Raw genomic sequence first — 22,477 nt, forward strand, 5'->3', positions numbered from 1 at the left:
TACAGATGGAGAAGCACTTGCAAGGTGGAGAAAGTGGAACTTGTCTGACTGCCCTGTTTCTGAAAAGTTCTTATTTGGTCTTCAGACCAGATTCAGATATCACCACCTCCTAGAAGCCTTCCCTGACTACTCCAGACTCCTTCCCCAGAGTACTCTAGCCCACTGTGCATCCTTCTGTTATGAAAAGTCTTTAGATGGATGTGATCAATTTAGAAACCGTCTTGTCCACAAGATCACAGCCCCATCATAGGGCAAAGGCTGTTCTAGTTTTCTGCTTATTGATGGGAGGGACATCAGTACTTCATAACTGTGTTTGAGTGAGTCAGTGGATGCCTGAGCGAGGTGTGGAGACAGCCCAGGACTTAGAAATGCAATTCCAGGACCGGGAGCAGAAGGAAGAAAGGCAGGACACTCGGAGCTCGCAGGCACGTGAGAGCGCTTGGCTCTCGGATGGCGGCCTGTGAGCTCATCACTGAGAGTGGTTCTGGAGCATTTGGGTGAGGAGCGTGGAAGCCCGCCAACAGGGAGAATGAAGATCCAGATAACCAAAGGCGTTTCAGCTCTGGGTGGATCCCTGGTTGGGAAATGGAGCAGAATCCTGACTTTGCGAGAGGAGGTACCAGGCTCTCATTCTTGTTTTCTTGCAAAGAAATGTCAGTCCTCAGTCATCTTCATTAAGACCATAGCTGTATGGTGACCATACGGAGAGATTGCCTTTGAAGTCTCGGCAAAATTTCCCTATGAAAATAGATGTAACATTGAAAGATTTAAAGAGTAACAGCACAGTTCCCTGGGCACATCATTCCGAGGGCCTAAGGTAATTTTTTTTAGCCTAATAAGATTTTGGAGACACGTGTGTATTATAGCGCAGCTCAGTTAGGACCGAGAGCCCAGTGCTTGCAGGAAGGGGCTGCGAGCATGGCAGGGAGGGGGGTGGCCTGCATCGTGGATGGGGCTTGAGCCGGGAGAGAGAGAGAGGGAGAGAGAGAGTGAGTGTGTGTGTGTGTGTGTGTGTGTATGTACACACACACAAATGCTCCAGGAACACAGGGCAGTGAATAAAGCTGAATTTTAAATGTTTTGAAGGTATAAACTCTGGTTTTTTGTTTGGTTGGTTTCTGAGTTTTAGGGTTTTCGTGGTTTGTTTTTTAAACCTTACTGTGACCAGAAGTACAGGGCCGCACGTGGTGATGACGCAGCCACAGTATGACCAGGGCTCCGGTTGACCGTTTCGATTGCATGAAGTGGGGTCAGAGGTTGTAGAACGTTTTTCTCTTTTACATCTCTGCCATGAACGTGGACGTGGTGATCTTTTTCTGTCAGAGATGTCTGGTTTGATTGTTTCTGCTGAGCCCTGTGTGACAGCACTTTTTCAGTATTTGTTGCAATTTAGAAAATTTTAACTTCGGAACAGATTTTTTGGTTTAGTTGTTAATTGTGCATCATCATTTCCTTTATGGCTTTTAGATTTTTCCAGTTAGTGACTAAAAATTACTCTAAACTAAAATGTATTTTTTTTTTAAAGATTTTATTTATTTATTTGTCAGAGATCACAAGTTGACAGAGAGGCAGGCAGAGAGAGAGGGGAAGCAGGCTCCGCTGAGCAGAGAGCCCAATGTGGGGCTCCATCCCAGGATCCTGAGATCATGACCTGAGCTGAAGGCAGAGGCTTAACCCACTGTGCCACCCAGGCACCCCTAAACTAAAATGTATTTAACAAAATAAATGTTACTTGCTTTCAGCTGATTCATTATAAATTTATAAGTCACTTATATATGCAAAATAGTTTGTAAACTGTAAAGCTCTGTAAAATACAAGGTGGCACATGCATGGTCTGTGACTCACTTGTTACTGTGTTGCAGATGCATAAACACAAGTTTATACACAGGTATTTTTAAAAAAAAATTTTTTTTTAAGATTTTATTTATTTATTTGACACAGATCACAAGTAGGCAGAGAGTCAGGCAGAGAGAGAGGGGGAAGCAGGCTCCCTACGGAACAGAGCCCGATGCGGGGCTCGATTCCAGAACCCTGGGATCATGACCTGAGCTGAAGGCAGAGGCTTTAACCCACTGAGCCCCCCAGGCGCTCCTGTCCACAGATATTTATACGCACACGGGGCCCAGAGATGATGCCTGCCATGTTCACCTGCGCTGTCTTGTTTAAACCTCCAGACATTCTTCCTCGTACCATTCCCACTTTACAGGTGAGGAGATTAAGACTCAAGAGGTGAGGTAGCCGGGCCCGCTAGAAAGCCTGATAGAAACTTACGCCTGGAACTCGACAACCCGCTCTCTTTACCCTAGACCACTCTGAATCATTCAGAAGCTTAGTGACTTTCCTTTGTGGAGGGAGGACTGGTTTGGAACAGTCTTGAGTGTGATTGCATTGTGGTCTGTCCCCCCATTTGTCCAGAATAGCATAGTACTGCCTCATGTCTGACATTCTTCTGTTAAAATTCAAAAGCCTGCCCTCTACTCGGGTTTGAAAGGGTTTCTTTTGTCCGGTTTGCCTGTTGGCTTCAGTTCTCACTGCTCTGGTTTACAGTGCAGTCCTGTCTATTGCTGAAAGCTTGATTTTAACACTAGCTTTTGGGAATTTTTTTTTAAGAACCCTAACTTAGAGTATTAGCACTTAGTACGTGCAGAGTTGATTTTTATAATTTACGTGCTCTGTGATGTAACTTAATCAAATCGATGGTGCTGAGTATATTTAATTGCAGGAAGTGTAAGTATTGGGTGTTACTGGCTTGTTCCAAGTAGCTGGCTTACTAGAAGCTCGGATTGCAGCGATCACTAGTAGGCTCTATAATCTGTCTCCTGTTAGGAGAGACATTCAGTCGTCAATAGGGTCACAGTGGTTTCTCCCTGGGTGTGGTCAGGGTGGCTGATGGCCAGGGCAGCCCGCTGTGCTGGCTTCCCTCCGCTGCCTTCACCAGGGCGCTGGAACTCTGTCTCTGCTGAGACCAGTTAGCCCAACCACCTGCCTCTCCCCTTTCTGGCTTCTCATGGGATTGAGAAAACTACTCTGGAGTCACATGGGCACTGAGATGGCTAGACCATGCATTCTAAAGTAGTCTCCAGAGCTAAACTGCGTTCCTAGTCCTGAGTCTTGAGCTGGCCTTGACCCCTGGGCTGCAGACGTGTAGAGAGACACGTGGAGGCCCCCTGCGGGAGCAGCTGAGACCCCTCCCAGGAGGAAAAGCCCACAGGAAACACAGAGCAACGAGTACGACCACAGACTCAACGGCGTGTTCACTTTTCCACACTTCCCAGGCCACACGCCTGTTACCTCAGCCCCGTGTCCCTGTACCTTCCCCCGGTCACCTCCACTAATAAGCAGCATCGCCGCGCTTTATCTGTTGAAGACATTGTGTCGCCTATGCTGTTGTCCCCACACCCTGGGCCCAGATAGGGACACGTCTGTGACGCTGTGCTGATGTGCTCCCCCTGGGCCCCTGCATTTCTGTATTCCCCAGGGGCCATGGGCCATTTACTAGGATCAAGGGAAGTTGGATCAGATTCAGGCTCAGCGGCTTGTTGGGTTGTTTACAAGAACACACCCCATGTAGCTCGCTCTCGCCAGGACCTGCAGACTGACCAGGCCAGGACCTGCAGACCGACCAGTCGGCTGGGTCAGTGTCCGAGCAAGCGTTCTAAAGCTCCCGTGAGCACCGCACCCGAGGCCTTCGTGCCCGTGTCTTTGCCGGCCTGGATTCTATCGGGCCGTGAGGTGGCCTCCCGTGACTTCTGCCGCGTCTTTACCTCGTTAACTGTCGTCTTTGCAAAAACAGCTTTTCCTCCCGGCTCTTCGTTCACCCTGGGACATGCTTCCTACAGGAGAGATGGAGAGCTGCCCTCTGCATTCCCTTTACTCTCCGGTTTTCTAAAATGATGCGGCGCTGCCCTGGCTGGGTCTTGTTCTTCTGTGCCCTCGTCTTCCGAGCAGCATTCCGGTTTTCTGAGCAGCGTTAGGAATTTTCTGCGCAGTGTTATGGATTTGTGCACTTTGGCCTTATCTGGGCTGCTGCTCTGCTTATGTCACTAAAGACAAGCAGGAAGGAGAGCGCTGGTCCCCTCCAGCTGACGCCCGGGGTGCCAGCTCCTGGAGAAGCTTCCTGTATCACCCCCGCCCCCCGCCCTTCACCGCTGTGGAATCCACAGCATCTCCTCTAAGCCTCTGGTCACTTCCCCTACCAGCCCCGGCCCCTGCCCTGGGGCGCCACCGCCCTCAAAGCCAGGACCGTGGCTTCCCCTCAGAGCCCTTGTTGGAGGAAAACTCAGTACTCAGGTCAGTTTAGAAATAAAATAAGCGATAGAGAATGGGACTAGCTCACACTTGGGAAGCAGCTGCCCTGTGCCAGGAGCCTGGGGAACCCCACGGGGTGAGGCCATCACTGCCTCACTTCACCGATGAAACAAGTTCGGTAACTTTTTCAAGGTCAAAGAATGAGTAGGGGAGCCCGCATCTCAACTCAAATATGTGTTCTTTGATTATTTTATGTTTCCATAATTCCACACCCAGAGAATGGGTTTAGTACAGTAAAATGAAGTTTCTCCTCTTGCTTACTTGGACTCACTGTATTTTGGCCTCCTTGTCTTTGCTCAGTTTTTTCCCCTTTGGGCTGTTTGATGGGACTTGCGGACATGGTGTACCCCATTACTGACAAGTGTTCCGACGTGTATTTCCGAAGACCAGAGACATCCTCTCACACGATCACAATGTAATTACCGAAGTCAGGACACTGACGGAATGCTGTCCCCTTTCCCGCCGTCTGGGTTCCTGTCTCAGCCATCACAGCCCCTGGAGCTCCTGCCCTTGCCCTCGTCCTCAGCCCCAGGCCCAGGCCCACCTGGGCACATGCAGGCTTAGCGCCAGGCCTCCACAGGAAGCTGCACCCTCCTGACGGCGACAAGAGGGTGAAACCCTCTGTAACAGGGTCGTGGCCATAATGCAGCATCTGAAATATCACTCCGTGGTCTGTTTCCGTTGCTCTTGCTTCCGTTCCTAACACGCTGACACCGTCTGTAAGTCCCTGCATCAGTGGGTCCTGGCCCTGCTCTCCCTGGGCCACCCCTGAAGTCCTTTCTCGAGGGGACCCCTGGGATGCCTTTAAATGTTGCGTGTCTTCTGTGTCCCGTGTTCTTAGCGCTGCGTGTTCAGGAGCTGTAGTCCCCTGTTCTGACTTCCGTCTGACAGACGCCCTCTCTGCCCCGTGCCACACTGTGGTTGTTGCTTCTCTGCGCTGCTGCGCTGCACTTCTGGCAGGCTGGGCTGCCCCCGGCATCTGGAGCAGAGACGCTGTCGCAGTGCGCAGTTCGTGAGCAGACCGTGCTAGGGGCCACAGGACTTTGCAGGCTGCGCATTCAGACACCTCATTGCTAGTTTGTATGTTAAAGTCATTTATTTAGGGTATACCCTGGAGGTCTGTGAGCCTGTGTCTTTGTTGATGATTTGGGGGAAATTGCTCATGAAACTCACAGATCACGATGTGCTAGTTTCTGGCAGTTTTTCCTTGTGGTTGAATGTCCACAGGATTCTTGGATTATTTATTGATTTTTTTTTTTTTTTTTGGTCTTGTTTTCAGTTTGTTTCAGTTTTGTTATTTGTAAAAATGTCTGTACTACCTTCACTTGGCTGGCTCTGCAGAGCTGGGAGACTCGTGTGTCTGGCTAAGAGTTTCTGTATCTAGTGCTAATCTTGGCTAAAAGAGGAACTTGTATTTTGAAATATTAGTATGCTTTTTAAAACTCAAGTCAAATCAGAGTAAGGAATAAAGTGAGCCAGTAGTCCAATGAAAGCATTCCAAGTTTGTATTTGCTTTTATAGAGCTGCCTTAAAATGTAACGTAAGTTTTCTTTTGTATTTTCGTATGAAATAATGTGTTTCTATTTTTCTCTTTCTTCCTCTTGCCTCTTTATAAAGGAGTCAGTCCCCGCCAGCATAAAGTTAAGAAAGCTAGGCGCTTTCTCCCTTTGGTCTTCTGTTCCCATGAACCTTCTACCGGTACTGCACTCGCTCGTGTCGGCTCCCACTAACCCCGCCCGGGCCGCGGGCCTAACCGGACGCTTGTACATTGCCCTGAGCTGAGTGTGCCTTAACCGGGGCTCCGTGTACATGCTCTGTGCTGCCCAGCAGCCGCACGGGGCGGCGGTTCACACTGACCCGCTGGGGGCTGCCCTCGGAGAGAAGACGTCCTGTTTGCCTGTGTGCTGGTTTTCAAATGCATGACCGGGCGAGGCGAGGCTTCCTGGTTTGATTTGGGGGGCCGGCAGGTACCTCGGTCTACGCTGCGGGTGTCCTACAGCAGCGTGCTGCGGAATGGAGGAGGGTCCGAGGGACCCCCGGCTGCTTGTCGTGCTTCGCTGGCAGGCACTCGGGGGCGCTGTGGAGCTGAGGCCGGCAGGCCACTTGCATCTTTTCTTGGGAAGCAAAGGTTATTTTTAATGATCGGAACAGGGATTTCTCCCAACGCTGCATAAATTCACGTGGAAACTTGGCACGTTGTTCAGCTTCTGTGCTGGGCCTGGCCTGGGGCTCCCTGGGGGAGGCTAGCCTTCACCAGACTCAGGGATGACTGCTTCTCTTCACTGTTATCTGACAGGATGCAACTCTCCTTTGAGCGGGTACAGGCTAGTTTTAGCAGTTAACTGAGAGCCTGTCAGATTAGTTCTATTCAGTGTGGTCGGGACCAGCTTTACAGAACGGCTGTGGAGCTCTGTATGACGTGTGGACAGCTGGAAACTCGGCGTGATGCCCTGACGCCAAGTAAACACACTCACTACTGCAATCGCTCGCTCATCTTTTGAATTAGACCTGGGGGGAGATTTTTTTGTTTTCTTTGTGCTTTGACTTACTTGTCTTTTTAATAGTGTGTCTCCCTCTCTCCCCTCCCTGCCCTCCTCCCCCCCCCGCCTCCCCCCTTTCTTTGCATGCTACCTGGATCTGCAGATGAAATTAGTGGGGACGGTAATATTTATTTTCACATTTGTGTTTCTAATATGAGAAATATTTATTCATAAATATGGTTCGGTATGTAATGAAAGGCGAAATGTGGTTTTGATCCAGCAAAACAAATTAAAAAAATGATGATGTGAACAAATGGTCTCTTAAAACTTGGCTTTATCAGTTTCTCTGTCATGTCTCAGTGGTAAATTTGAGTTGAGTCGTATTTACACATAGAGAATTTTCTAGATTTTATGATTAGAACTTTAGATTTCTAGAACAGTTGTCAGAACAGTACTAGTCAACAAGATTAGTCAGACTTAAAAGCTGTAAATGATAGAAATCCATAGAACATTTTCAAAGTATGGTGTGTGTATATATATATGTGTATATATATATTTATATCATAATTCTTAGTCTGGGAGTGGGCAGTAGAAAGGAAGGGACAAGAAATGATTTTTTACACAAACTAGAGAGATACCAGCAGCAGCGATCAGGGCGATTCTCCAAGCGGTGGAGGGTAGCGCCTAAAAAACGAGAAACTTGAAAGTCACGTGTTGTGTTTTCTGTTGCCCACTTCATGTGTTGCCTGCATGAAACTCTGTACTCTTTACACTAAACTCAGATTGAGGGGAGGGTTGCATTTTTCCTCATGATTAAAGGAGAAAATGCTTTTACTGTATCGTTTTCACTGTATCGTTTTCACTGTAGGGTTGGTAACTCAAGTAGTGAAAGATGTTTACTAAACGTGACTTTGGGAAGGTGCATGTGATTCGTGGGACGGACAGTGGAGACCCCTCCTGGGTAGTTACCCGCCAGTCAGCAGCCACTGCTGGCACGGAGTCCCCCGTGCACAGGCGTGGGACTCCGGGTGCTGGCCTTACTGCAGAGCCCGAGCGGGGACTGATGAGCCCGTGGTGGGGAGACTGCTGAGGCCGAGGCCGAGGCTGCTGCGGGGCGCCTGGTCAGGAGGGAGACTCCGGGCTCCTGCCGCCCCCACGGCCCCATCACGTCACCAGCAGCCTGGCTGAGGGGTCCAGAGCGAACTGCTTCATCTCGTGCGTCTTCATCCGTGAAGGGTCTCATGGTTGTTGTGAGGATTACCATGAAAGCCCAAGAATTTGAACAAATGTTTGCCCACAGGTGGTTATTCCCACATGCTCTAAGCATTGAAACCATTTTTCCACGGTGGCCTTTCCCAGTTCTGTCAGTCAGATGGGGCAAGTCTTTCTGCCCCCATTTTGCAGATGAACAAGCTGGGCCTTAAGGCATTAGCCGCTTGCTCTAGGCCGGGAGTCCACAGACAGAGGCCTGTGGGCGAAATACAGCCCGCCTCTGGTTTTTGTATTGGCCCTGGGGCATAGAATGATTATTACTTTTCTTAACGATTGGGGAAAAATCAAAAGAACAGTATTTGTGGCATCAAAACTCTGTGAAATTCCCATGTCAGGGTCCACATGGGAGCGCGGTCACACGCAGCTGTGCGCAGGGGGTGGCTCAGAGTTGGACGGGTGTGGCAGAGACAGTGACCGGTAGGGTCGGAAAGACCCGCTGTCTGACCTGTGACAGGGAACAGCTGCCAACCCTGGTCTGGCTCATAAAGCGATTGATGCGAAAGAGCACAGGGGGCCCCAGAAGAGATCTCCCTTGCCAGGGCGTCTGGGCCGGCTGCACGTGGTGGTGACCAGCGGCGGCGTCGCACAGAGGTGCCCAAGGGGTCTTGTCTCTGCCTCAGCATTGCTCTGTGGGAGTCGGTCGGCCGACTCCGACTCCCTGAGGGAGGACAGCGGGGGAGCAGGGTCACAGCATGGCAGGTGTCCGAGCTGGGGCCCAAGCACCCCCTGGGGCAAGGGGCCCCATGTTGTGGCAGGCGAGTAGAGGAGGTGTGGCAGAAGCACAGCAGCTCCCCCTCTTCTGTGGGAGGGCGAGCAGACGGCCCCACTCGAGAGGTACGGACGCGAGGGCTTCTGCGAGCTGTACGGGCAGGCGCTCCGGCCTCAGGCAGGGCGACAGAGCAGGAGACGCAGTGGCCGGGCCGCTGGGCCAGTGTCTCCGTGGCCGTGTGCCTCGGCCTGTTTGCTTTGCTCTGAGAAGGAGAGCGCGGCCCTCTTCCGTCCTAATTTCTGAGCTGTCAGTTCTGTCCGTGTTACACGTCTTCCTCCCGTTCCGATTTCACCGCATGCCGTGATACCCAGCCTTTCAGATCGCCCCGTCGTTCGAGGTTTCAGGAGTCTCCACTTTCAAAGTGTTTGTTTTGAAATACTCAGTTCGCGGGCAGGGTGCCCTGAAGCAGTCTCCCAGAGACACCGGCCCCCATCACGTGAACATCCCTAGGGCAGAGCTCTGCCGCGTCGGGGGTGGGGGAGGCCCCCAGAATATCCCTAGAGGAACATCTCGTAGTCTCACAGCGTAGGGTGTCTGGTCTCACGAACAAAAGTCCCCGGGGGCACCAGGCTGCTTAGCCGGTGGAGCATGTGACTTGTGATCTTGGGGTTGTTGAGTTCGAGCTCCACATCAGGGCTAGAGAGGACTTAGAAGACAAGAGTCCCTATAAACGCTATGGCGGGTGACTCGGGATGAGGCTGTGCCCGAGTGCTGCCCCGAGTCCCGGCCCCTCCCAATGGGCACTGAGACCTTGAGGGCTCACGGGTGCCCTGGGAGGCTCAGTTTCCTGTCTGCGGGGCAGGCTGACGGCACCAGACCCACGTCAGCGGAGAAGGGCTCACAGCTGCTGATGCTGGTGCTGGTGCTGGTGCTGGCGCTGGTGCTGGCGCTGGTGCTGGTGCTGGTGTTGTCCCGGTATCGCCGCCATCCCTCTGCCAGTCTGCCTTCCCTTATCGGTGCCCGGGTCGGAAGCTGTTTCCTTTTGTTGTGTCTCTTTCCCCTGTATCGTGGGGTGCAGGCAGTTTCAGGCTGGGCTCTGGTTTTTCAGGCCCTAAAGTGTCTACACATACCTCTCCTGTCAGGATCATAAAACCCTCTCATCCTAAAAACCAGGAAAGGAAAACAGAACCGAATCAGGATCAAGAATTCTTGGAGAACTCAGCCAAGTAATGCAGCTCGAGAGCTGCTGTGCAGGTTCCAGTGACACTTTTGTAGTGGGCCCTCTCCCTCCAGTGACAGTGGCTCTGCTCCATAAGACCAGCCCCCGGGGGACACAAGCACTGGTGGCTGCAGGAGACATTCCCTAGTCCTGTTACACCATAGTATGTGTGCCCCTGAGGTCACCCTGAGTCACTCCCAGACCGCTTTGATGTCCCCGAAGGTTTCCTGTAGAATTCACGTAGCATCGAGGGGGGAGAATTACAGGCGCTTGCTTGTGATCGTGCAACTGATGAAAGCGTCTGCACCTTGATTTTTCCCGAATCAGTTTTGCATGCTGGCCTGGTACCTATTAGCCATTTGTTTTATGGCTTCAGAATTGCTTCAGGTGGGTATTTCGAGTGAGGCTTTTCTAAAAAGAGGCTGTCCCAGAAGCCACTGCAGTCACACCAGGAGGGCTGACCGAGAGGCTCCACGGGCAGGAACCCGTCCGCTGCCAGGTTCCTCCCGCGGAGCCCTCACGAGCAGCAGAACCACGAGGAGCCATGATTTTGTGACCAGCTCTTCTGCGCAGGTCCACACCTCGACTTTGTATGTATCTCCTGTAATCCTCATAACAACCCTGCACGGCGCATACGTGTTCCCATTGTCCATGTGAGGACACGGCTGCAGCACAGACAGGTGAGGGGACCTTGCGGGAGGGCGCAGGCTGTCCTGCGCCCCGCAGCTCCACCCCACCCGGGCTGCTCGGCCCCGCACAGGCCGCACCGCGTCCCTGCCTCAGCTGTGGTCTCCTCGCCTCGTGATTGCAGTGAAGTCATCCTCTGTTCAGCCAGCACGGACCCCCCCTTCTCTGTGCCGGGCCCCGTGTTCCATGCAGAGAAGGGCTCTGGTCCCCTGGTTCTCCATCCAGAGAGGGACAGACAGTGGACAAGAGACCAAAGACTGCCAGCCGGTTGGTGACGGGGACTGAGGAAAGTAAAGCATGCAGCATGATGAACAGTGATAGGGGATCGGGGCAGGTCAGTGAGAGGCAAAGTCTCTGGCTGGGTGACATTTTGGCCAAAACCAGGATCAGCTGAGCGCAACTGAGCTTCAACACATGGCAAGTCCTGGGCGAGGGGCTGCTCTGACAGCTCTGGCAGCTTCGTGCCCTCCTCCTGCGTCAGGTGGGCAGTGACCCCACAGCCACGCGCTGCTGATTGATCTGGGCGTGTCCTCAGGAGAGCCAGGAGGCGGGCCAGGGTTGGTGAAGCATCTCTGGGACCAGGGCAGCAGGGGAGCCGGAAGGGGCCAGGGGGTCTGGCAGCTGTCACGGCCAGGGTCCCCCGCCGCCCCGGGCTCACCCGCTGTGTTTGGCTTCTACAGGTGTGTGCTTCGTAGGAAAGAAGGCAGGGAGGGTAGCCTCTGTTGCTTGTGGAAATTCTGCCTTTGTCAGCCTTCTGAAGGGAGGGCATCGTTGACAGAAGAGAGAGAAGACCATGAGTAGACGCCACGTGTGTGCAGTGTGCTGCTCTCATCTCAGCTGCGTGTGCACATCCCTCCGCTGCTGGGTCCGTCCTTTCTCAGAGTGCCTTAGTAGCTTAGTAGCTACTTAGTAGCTCCCTTCATTCCGGCCATTTCCCATGGTCCTCCCTAAACCTGCACGGAGGCAAAGCTGGAGGCTAGGACATGCCAGTTCGCTGAGAACAGGATAGGAGGGGGCAAGAGAGAGACAAAAGAATGTAAGGTTTGGGGTAGATTGAATGTTTTTCTTAATCCTGCAAGCAGTGTTACCTAGAGCATGTGAGAACGAGACAGACGATCTGCCTCCCAGGTAGGACTTGGGGACGGTTCACACTCCCGAATGCTTTACCGAGAACTGGCTCGTGGACTGTATTCTGCCCGCTGAATTTTTTCCGTATTTCAATCACTTCTAATTAAGAACTCAGCTCTTCCAGTAACTCTGAGGTCTGATCTCAATCATTACCATGGCAACATGTGGGACGATTGATATCCTAAAGAATGTGGCCTGTATATATTCTCTCTTTTCTATAATTTTAATACCTGAGTGAAGTAGTAAGAGCAGCACAGAAGGAAGAACATTTAGCTTTCGGTGTTTCTGGGGTTAACGTGGCTAACGTGGATGCTTGGGCAGATTTTCTCTGTGAAGAGCTGTCCTCAAAGATAGCTCTGGAAGCACTGCTCCTTCTTTCCCGGCCCAGCAGCTTAAACCTGCAGCGCACTGCAGGAGGAAAGCAGGCGCAGCCCTGCTCCCCGTGAGTCCAAGTGAGGGCTGTTCTCCTCGGATGTGCTTCCCACACTGGTTCGCACGCGGATTTCTAAGTCACCGTGTTACCGAAGGGAATAGTGGACACTACAAGTCCTTGACTTCCCCTCCAAACGGAGCTCCTTGTAACGTGCCATTTCTTGTCATTTCATTCTTCTGGTTAGATTTCACCCTTTTGGCATTAACACGAACTCTTTGGACGTCTGAGTGCAGGGTGACAGGAGATAATCCCTGGGCTGCTTCCACCCAGAGCAAACAAAATCTGTCACCCACGTACTCTCCGCAGCAGTCAGGCCATCAGTTCTGTGTTCCGAGAGGCCAGCGTCAGATTCTGCTGTAGAGTCTAGTTATGAGCAAAGTCAGGTTTTCAGTCTCTGAAGCACTCGTCCTATTCGGAGCGACCCCAGGAGAGGCAGGGCAGGTTTCAGCACGGGCTTGGTGCAAAGCAGTTTTGCAGTCGGAACGGATGTGGGGCTTCGAGTCCTGGACATAGAAGCTCCATGTCTTTCTGTTCTCACAAGGGCCTTCCATGCCAGCATCGTGTGTCCCCAAGAGACTAGTCTGTGTGTTACAACAGACACACCATAACGTCACCTGTATTTCCATAGATGACTCATGCGTGAGCAAAAGTGGAGGAATAGGGTCTTGAGAGTATGTCCCCATAGCGCGGCATTCAGGCAGCTCATTTTGCCTTTTCTATCAAAGGCCAGGAGGTTAAATATTTACCCTCTTCCAACATATCTGCTTCCTTTCCTGCAGAAACGGATGATTATGCTGAGATCATAGACGAAGAAGACACCTACACCATGCCCTCGAGTAAGTAGGCTTCTGATTTTGTTCTCGCCCAGATTTGACCGTATTGAACTTCTAAATATCTCACATTTAGAGGTTTTAGATATTGTTTTTAAGCTATCTTTAACAGTTCACTGAGTGCACTTTAGAATTCTGTTTCAGGCTCGGCCAAGTCCGAGGTCAGAAACCTAACGCTCAGATACCTGTAGTACGTGTGCTTAGTTACAGGGTTTTCTTAATTTGTTTCCTAACTCTGTAATACAGCCTTTACTGATGACAAAATTTCCTCTGTGTAGATGATTGTATTATTTAAAGTTAAATAAATACAAACACGCGTCTGTTCACCTCTTTGAATACACACAGTCAGTGAATTGCGTTTGTTGGAGACTTTGTCTTTTACCGCCCTTGAGCTTCCTGCCTCCAGCGCACGGTCCCCACAGCTCGGGCTGGGAGGTGTGCAGAGAGGGAGGCTTCGGTCATGCCCTTCCTGCCGTCTGGAAATGCCCGTGCTCCGCTTCTCTCTGGTCTGTGGGGCTTCTCGACAGAGGAGAACCCGGGAGCCCCGGATCTCATGTTGGTCGACGTGGTCCCAGATCTTCAATTGGAGACACACTTGAAACTTCATTCACATTAACAAAAAAAATGTCTTGGGGCGCCTGGCTGGCTCTCTCAGTAGAATATGTGACCCTTGATCTTGGAGTCAAGAGTTCAAGCCCCACATATGGCATAGAGTTTACTTTTAAAAAAATTCTTTTTTTAAATTTTAAAAATATATTCTAAACCTCCCTCCAAAAGAGGCACAGTTATGTGTCTGCATACAACCCCAGAGGCCTTAATAATTGAACATCTGATGTCCCGATTCCAGTAGAGCCGGACATACCTGAAAACTACATGTTCCAGGCGCTTTATTTACCCTGTTGTATGACTGTTTTAAAAGATGCTCTCGTTTAGATTAACTGTGCACGGTCAAGAGGTGCTCCCAGCATCAGGCCTGTGCTGTCCCGGGGGCGCCCTGTGTCCCCCTGTAAGAGCTCTGGTATCAGAGAGTGGTTCGAAACAGAAGGAAGCACTGAAACTTGGGTATTTTGGCTTGCACAGCAACATGGAAAATGTTGAAATTTGGGTTAGCCGTTTAGTCACTCACACACCCCTGCAGCCTGTCCGAGTTTGCACCTGTGCGCTTGCTGTCGCGTGTTGAGTTGTGAAGGTCCAGGCCCCACAGAAATGAGTCACAGGGCAGGAGTTTGCGACCGGAGGTTGAAAAGCATTGTTGGCATCACATCGAGGTAATTTAAGGAGATTCAGAGTTTGCTTGTGTCTAGTCCTCTTTTTTTTTTTTTTAACTGATGTTTGTGGTTAAAATACTTAGCAAAGTAAATGTTGAAATGTACTCTCCGAGTTTGTTGTTGTTAACCTAATTGCTATTAGTTATTTCTAAGCAAGGTCTTCAATTTTTTTCTCCCTTGATTGCAATGCAGAAAGCTATGGAATAGATGAAGGTAACAGGACTCCTTTAAAATAACTGCATTTGCTTGCCAATTGCAACCTGTGGAATGACGTGGGATGTTTCAGTTTTCAGTTAACTTTTATCTTTCAACTACTTTCCATCGGTTTATTCGTGCTGTTAAACCAATGGAACTACTAGCTAAACTGATTTTAAAGAGGAAAGAGCCGTCTAAAATTTGGGTTGGACCTTTCTGTGCGGTTTATAATTTGGTAAACCAGGGAGAGACTTTGGAACCATTTGGCTGTCGTTTTGTTCCGCACTAATGGAATGTGCACGGTGTGGGTCGTGCAGCTGGGTCGCTGCCGCCATTAACTGGATTAGAAGCAATTGATGAGGTTTCTAGTTGGTGTTTACTTCCGTGTGCCTCAGCAGCCTACTAAATAATTGGATTCATATGAAATCACAACAACTTAATACATTAATTTGAGGCAAATGCTCGCAAAATGTAAAATACTTATAATTTATAATGTCATATGTTCAACCTTGATTTCAAGTCACCTGATTTTGAAATTAGTTTTTAGAAGCGACCTCTTTAAACTCTTTTAGCTCTGTGAATAATATAGATAGGATCATAAGAAAGTGGAAAACTCTTAAACTTTTAAAAACATAAAGTTTCTCATGACACAGTTTTTCTATTACCTCCATGTTTTCAACCCTCAGTTATTTGTTAAATAATTGCTTTAAATAACTGTGTTTTTTAGCCTTTCATATATTAATACCTAAACTAATAGCACTGATTACTTAAGCATATAATTTACTACTTTGGAGAAACTGCTTAGAAAACTATCAGACAGATAAAAACTAAATCGACATTTAAAAATACGGAAAAAAATCTACCTTTAATAGAACTTACATGGTTTTGGTAGTTCACGCGATGCCGTAACAGTTTATGTAATTCCTTTGAAGATACCGTTTAAGAGAATTCCACTCCGTTTAAAGCATTTTCATAGACTGACGTGCCGCCAGCGTGATCTGTACTCATGGATGATAATGAAATGAAACCAGCGTCAAGTGTACTCTCGGCGTTGGGAATGTGGTACTTACATATGCCATGTTTTGCAGCCAGGGATTATGAGATTCAGAGAGAAAGAATCGAGCTTGGACGGTGCATCGGGGAAGGCCAGTTTGGAGACGTCCATCAAGGCGTCTACATGAGCCCAGTAAGTCCTCTGCAGCAACCAGAACCCTGCGCTACTTTTGACTGTGGCCCCTTGTTTGTCTTCATGAGTCCCTAGTTCTTCACACCTGTCTTTTACAAAGCTCCTCCTCTGTGTCACCGTATGTGCCGTATCAGAAACAGAAAAATGGCACACGGAGCTCCTAGAGGGCTGGGTCTGCCGTTTATTCATTTTAATCCCTCAGCCTCTCTCCTCAGTAACTGATTCCGCAGTGATCGTTCCATAGCACAGAGTCGACAGATAGATGACCAGCGTCAACAGCAGGAGGCCACTGATGCCACCTACTGCGTCCTCAAGGAAAGAGCATTAATTTGCCCCAAAGTGCCCTGCAAAAGAGAACAACACATTTTTAAAATTATTTCTTTAATAATAGTGTTCTTGAGGTATAGATCACATACTGTAAAATTCATTTTTTTTAAAACATACAACTCAGTGGTTTTTTAGTATATTGATAGAGTTGTAAAACCCACTACACAGTCCTTCTAGAACTTTCTTTCCCCCAGAAAGAAGCCCCCACATCAGTGAGCAGTCACTCCCATTCTACCTCCGCCCCAGCCCCCGCAGCCTCTCATCTGTTTCCTGCTTCTGTAGTTTTGCCTTTTCTGGACATTTCGTATAAATGGACTCATATGATAAGTGGCCTTTGTGGCGGGTTCTTCCAGCCGGTGTGCTTTTAGGGGTCACCCATGCTGAAGTGTTATCGGGACTTCATTTCTTTTCAATGCTGGATAACATTCGATTGGACGGATGGAGCCATTTTTTGTCCATTTGTCCGTCAGTGGTCATTTGGGTTGTTACCATGTCTTGGCTGCTAGAAATTCGGGGCGCCTGGGTGGCTCAGTTGGTTAAGCAGCTGCCTTCGGCTCAGGTCATGATCCCAGCGTCCTGGGATCGAGTCCCATATCGGGCTCCTTGCTCTGCAGGGAGCCTGCTTCTCCCTCTGACTCTGCCTTCCACTCTGTCTGCCTGTGCTCGCTCTCGCTGGCTCTCTCTCTGACAAATAAATAAATAAATCTAAAAAAAAAAAAAAAAAAAAAAAGAAATCAGGGCTCTCTGAGCACTCCTGTACCGGACCGTGTGTGAGGAGTTTTCAGTTCTCGTGAGGAAAGCTCTGGGCGTGGAGTTGCTGCGTCACATGGTAACTCTTCCACTCTGACTCACTGCTGACCTGTCTCCAGAGAAGCTGTGCATTTCCATCCCGAACGGCAGCATGTAAGAGCACCCCTTTCTCTGCATCCCTGCCCATGCTGGTTATCATGGTTTTATTACAGCAACAATTTTAAAATAATAGTACAGAGTGCCTGGGTGGCTTAGTTGGTTAAATGCCTAACTCAGTTTCGGCTCAAGTCTTGATCTCAGGGTTGTGAGTTCCAGCCCAGTACTGGGCTCCACACCTACGTGGAGCCTACTTTAAAAAAAAGGAAGATAAAATAATAGTACATACTTTGTCAAGAAACTTTTTTAACTAACAGGTGTACACAGATGGTGCTGATAAGGGCATACGGACTCTTCCCAACTTACAATGGTTGCACTTCAGGGTGGTTCAACACAGTTTTTCGACTTTATGTCGGTGCAGAAGTGATCTGCACGCAGTAGAAACCATACTTGGAATTTTGAACTTGGATCCTGTCACAGGCTAGGGGTACACACAGCCCCTGTCCTCATGCAGGGTGGCGGCCGCCAGCGCAAGGGCCCACTACTGAGACACTGACATCCGTTCTGTGCCCGCACAGCCCTTCCCTTTGTCCCCCGCCAGGGGAGGATTCAGCAAACTGCACGAGCTGTCAACGCTTCATTATAAAATTCGCTTCGTGTGAAATGACTGCCCAGCTGTGGGCCCAGGTGAGCGCTTGCGGGCGCCTGTGAGGGGGCACGGCTCAGCTGTATCGTTGAGGAGCCCAGATGTATCGCACACACTTTCAGCTTGGGATGTTTTCAGTGTGCGGTGCGTTTATCCAGACGTGAGCTCCATCTCGGGTCAAGGAAGATCTATCGTAACACAAAGGATTGACCTTTGGTGTAGCCCTGCTTTGGCAGTTTCCCCAGTAGTTCCGTATCTTTCACTTTTTCATATCCTCTGCACGTGCACTAGTGACACCGTGATCATTACTTTTGTTACCAAAGAGCTAAAAGAGCTTTTTTTGGTTTTTGTTTCTGTCAGGAGCAACAGATAATTGTCATCATGTCACTAAACAAATTAGAGTTTCCATTTTTTAAAAACTTCAGTTTCTAAAGCCTTTTCCTTTGTACTTAATATACAGTTCTGTCATTTCTTATGGATTTCTAGCTGTTAACTCTTCTTTAATTATTATTTTATTTATTTATTATTTTTTTTACTCTGTGTTATCTTCCTGATTCTCTTAACTCTGTTCTTTGGGGCAAAATGCAGTAGAAAAAGCCCTGCATCTAAAGTTACTGGAAGACTTGCTAAATTTGCGAGTTGGCCGCACCCAGCTGAGAGGCAGGAGACTGTGGCTTCTTGACTTGGAATTCGGGCAGCTGCACACAGTGGGCTCAGAGCTCCCCCTGGTCTCTAGAATTCAGTGACTTACCAGGACCACACAGATAAAGGCAGGGTTAGTGGGCATTATTTCATGCATCTTTAAAATAATCCATTTTAGTTGTGAAAATACAAGAGGACATTTTTTTAGATACCCATTGTGTAGTGTTCATTAAATATTTGTTGAATGAGCCCCAGCACCAGAAAAATACCAGGGTTCACACTTTTTTGTGAGTATCTCCCTGACCTATGCTGTCCATGAGTGAGTGTTTATTTTGTTCTTCGTGTGGGTGTCTGATTTTGCCATGCAAAGGAATCTGTTCATTCCTTGGGGCTCCTGTTAAGTCCCTTTTCCGGATTACGTCCTTCAGTGTTCTGTCAGATCACAGAATGGTTCTTCGAGGATTTTTAGTCATCAGTCAGACTGCAGCTCAGCACACGTCATGGCCAGGAACCTGCCCCTGGAGCCTCAAGTCATTATTTCACCAACAGTTTCTCAGTCACCCAGCAAGTGACAGCAAAGTGGTGGGGACATAAGAATGAACAAAACAGGCACAATTTCTGCCCTCACAGAACTTCACTTCTCTTTGAGACAGAAAGGAACAGACAAAAACAAATACACTAAATGTCGCGTGGGGAAGAAGAGAAGGTCGGGGTGCCCCCCCCCCCCCACGAGATGGTTGGAGAAGGCCTTCTGATAGGTGACACGGAGCACAGCCCTGAAGCAGGGAGGGAGCCGTCCGCGGGAGGCCAGTGTCTGCCGAGGGGGGGGCACAGAAGGTGAGGGGTGGGGTCAGGTGGGCCACGCATGGGCTGCAGGTCATTCCAGGAGCCCGTGGACACAGCATCCTCTAGAGGCTTGCACACGCCGTTGCGTCTGGCAAGGTGGTCGGGCATCTCTATCACCATCTGAGCCTCTGCTGGTCACTTGCAAGTTCTGTCATCATTATGATCTTAGACTTAAGAACTTGCTTTTAAATCTCTTTTTCTCTTAATTAGTCCTAGAATAACCCTTCTCAGAATTTATTTGTTAAAGCCTTTCCAATGTCTGCTACTTGTTAGTAATTCAGACGCTGGTCATGTCTTCTATGGAGGCATAGTGGAGGCCGGTGTGGTATTTGCTTTGAACCTTTGAGACTTCTCTGTCCCCTACGTACTGCTTGTATTATAAACGCCTTTAAAAGTCATACCTTTTAAAGGTATGTTTGAATCTGCCTCTTTTTAAGGTGCTTTTAGGAAAAAACGAAAAACAAAAAACCAGCTTTGCCCAGGTTCTGGTCTGGTCTTGCTCACTTTGAACTGAGTTCTTCAACATTCCGTTCTCTGTGACCAGCCCCTCTGGCAGCTCAGCCCCCCCCGGGCTTCTGCTGTCCAGCCACAAATGCTGGACATGGGTGACCGGCCCTTGGCTCTGTTCGCCATGGCCTTTCGTCCCTGTGCTGCCCACGAAGTCTTGGGTCCGGCATCCATTTGAAACTGAGGGTTCTTGGGGAGCAGTACTTCTCTGCATGTCTTCTGGCTGTCTTGTGTAAAACCATGTTCAATATTTGAGTATGAATTCACAGACTAGATGACGGTTTTGTGGTCTTAAGAACTTTCTATTGTTGTTATACAGAATTCCTGTTAAAAAGGACATTTTGTGTCATTTCTGGAGTATACCAGTTGGCCCTATATTTAGATGGAGGTAGAATTCGTGGTCCTGGTCCTAAAGACGTTCACCATCTAGTTGAGGAAAACAGTTACTGAAACAGTTCAAAGCAAAGTAGTTCCATCTCAGCCTTGCTGTGTGGCTGGCACCTGTAAGAAGGCTCTCCGCTCAGACATTTAACAGACAGATCCCGTAGCTCCTGTTCCCATTCTGTGCTAGCAGCGACCGTCCTGCTGGGCACGGGCCACCATCACCACCTGGAGTCCTGCACCCTGCAGGCTAAGAGAGGGACCCACGTCTGTTGCAGTCATTTTACTGTTTATATTTCTCTCATTTGAAAGTGTTTAATATTCTGGAATTGTATGATGTGCAATTAGTGTGAAATCTAACGTGAATACAATTTTAGCTAAAGTGCACCTCAGCTGACTTGTAAATAGCATCTGCATTCAAAAGAAAGGTTTTAAGAGCATTCATTAACTCAGCGAATATTTATTGAGCAACTGCTATGAATTCGGTACTGTTATAAGGGGACCTTTTTGGCAAACAAGACAACAAGGTACCTATTGTCTTGAAACTGACATTTCAGCGATGGAAAATAGTAATGATGTAAGTGGCAGCATCGTGTATGTTGTAATGTATGATAAATGTACAATAAAAATGTGAGGCATAAGGACACTGTGATAACCTGAGAGGCCTGTCCTGGACAGTTCTGTGCTCAGAGCTTGTCATGCAGAGCAGCAGGGAGAACACGGCAGGCGCTGTTTTAGACAGGACGGTTTGAGCATGAATCTCAGTGCAGATTTCTGGGGCAGGAGCTTTCCAGTCAGGCAGAACAAGAAGGGCAGCCACAGGAAATGATGCTGGAGCATAGAACATGAGGCTGGGTGTGCGAGGTTTGAGTGAAGGGGGCCTCCGGGGGGCCACGGCAGGGCGCTGGGCTTTTTCTCCCAAGTGTCCTGGGCACAGGAGGTGCCTCAGGGAGAGTGGGTGCAGAGAGAGCCTACAGCAGTGGCAGGGGCTGGGCAGGCGGCTGTCAGATGCACGCTGTAGGCAGGAGCCCGGGTCCTGCTCCTGGATTGTCGGATCGTGGGAGCCGAGGGAAACTGAGGAGTCAGAACTGACTGGTAGGTTGTTGACCTTGAGCATCTGCATGACTTCCGTGTCCCGAGTGAGGTGGAAACGGTAAGGAGAGGAAACGCGTCTGGTGGTGGGTGTATTAGTGGGGACTCCCCCGGAAACAGAAGGCTGTGGGTGCCTTCAAAACAGCCTCGCTAGGAGTTGGCTCATGTGATCCTGGAAGCTGATTTCATCAGATCTGCAGCTGGAGGCCCAGGAGAGCTGAGGGCTTCTTGCTTCCAGTCTGTGCCTGAAGACCTAGGACCCAGCATAGCCAGTGGAGGAATAGTCCAGAGTGGAGAAAAAACAGTGTCCCAGCTCAAAGGTAATTGGGCAGAAGAAATTCCCTCTTATTTAGGAGAGAAGATCAGCTTTTTGTTCTAGTCAGGCCTTCAGCTGATCAGATGCGGCCCACCACATTAGGGAGGGCAACCTGCTTCACTATCGTTAAATCCATCCAGAAACACTCAGAATATGCTTGACTGAATTATCTGGGCACCCTGTGGCCCAGTCAACTTGACACAAAAAGAACCATCACAGTGGGATATTTGGAGTTTTGTTTTGGTCGTATCAACTTTAAAGTAACTTTGCTGTGTCCTCGTCAAGATAGGACATGGGGTGGGTTGGATGTCAGAGTCTGGGCTGAAAGACAAAGGGAGGGCTGGAGAGAGAATTTGGAAGTCAGTGCAGATGTAGGACTTGGCACTCCGTGAGATGGCCTCACATCGAGCTGGCCCTGGGATTGAGCCCTGGGATGTTCCTGCCCCGAGGAGGCGGGAAGCAGTATCTCGTCTTCCCACTGTCCTCGCAGGCCAGTCCTTCCTGCCTGAGGCTGCTCTTTACATGGACGGTGACTCACCACCGTAGCAAGGACTCTTCGAGAGGAGAGAGCTTTGCAAATTCAGGCTTCATCCCGGCTCAGGAATCTGGGGTGGGAACCATTTCAGAGCCAGATCATGTGATAAGCAGCAGCTCCGTCCCCGAGCTGCTGCCGCTCCCTGCTGCCTGTCACACGTACACGCTGCCCCAGTCCCTGTCACAGAGGGGACATGCCACTTACCAGCAAGGCGACTTTGGGCAAGCCGCTAGACCCCTCAGGCTCTGCCGGCCTGTCTATGAAATGGGGATCTCAGACCCGCCTGGAACTCGTCCGGCTGCCTCACAACCTGTAGGCCACAGAAATGTTCAAAACCTGTGGAGAATAAAGACAGCGCGAGCGTCCAGCCCTCTGCGGCCTCAGGGTGAGGCCTGAGGCCTGAGGACGCAGAGGGCTGGACGCTCGCTCCTCACACCCCCCGTTGATGGCGCCTGGATCTGACCTCCTCCTCTCTCGGGGTCCTCCGGGGAGGGAGGGAGTCAGGACGCAGCAGCCACGGTGAGGAGACCTTGGTCCCTTCGCTGAGTTCTCCCGCTTCTCACTCCCCCGGTCTGTCCTTGTCCTTCCTGCCTCCGTAACGGGACAGGACGTGCGGCCCCACAG

At 49.8% G+C, this 22,477-nt stretch overlaps 1 protein-coding gene across 15 annotated transcripts in view; it reads left to right on the forward strand.

Moving 5' to 3' along the window:
- PTK2 (protein tyrosine kinase 2) overlaps positions 1–22,477 on the forward strand; it is a 248,122-nt gene that overhangs the window by 164,688 nt on the left and 60,957 nt on the right. For 10 of the 15 annotated variants that reach the window (XM_059165537.1, XM_059165536.1, XM_059165535.1 and 7 more), the window contains 5 exons: positions 5,926–6,006; positions 6,952–6,969; positions 13,016–13,072; positions 14,527–14,547; positions 15,618–15,715. In XM_059165537.1, the coding sequence (XP_059021520.1) occupies positions 5,926–6,006; positions 6,952–6,969; positions 13,016–13,072; positions 14,527–14,547; positions 15,618–15,715 (275 nt within the window). The remainder of the gene's footprint in view (positions 1–5,925; positions 6,007–6,951; positions 6,970–13,015; positions 13,073–14,526; positions 14,548–15,617; positions 15,716–22,477) is intronic. The other 5 variants (XM_059165529.1, XM_059165528.1, XM_059165532.1 and 2 more) reach the window with 5 other exon arrangements.

Source organism: Mustela lutreola, chromosome 3, assembly GCF_030435805.1.
Source record: "Mustela lutreola isolate mMusLut2 chromosome 3, mMusLut2.pri, whole genome shotgun sequence".
Lineage (NCBI taxonomy): Eukaryota > Metazoa > Chordata > Mammalia > Carnivora > Mustelidae > Mustela > Mustela lutreola.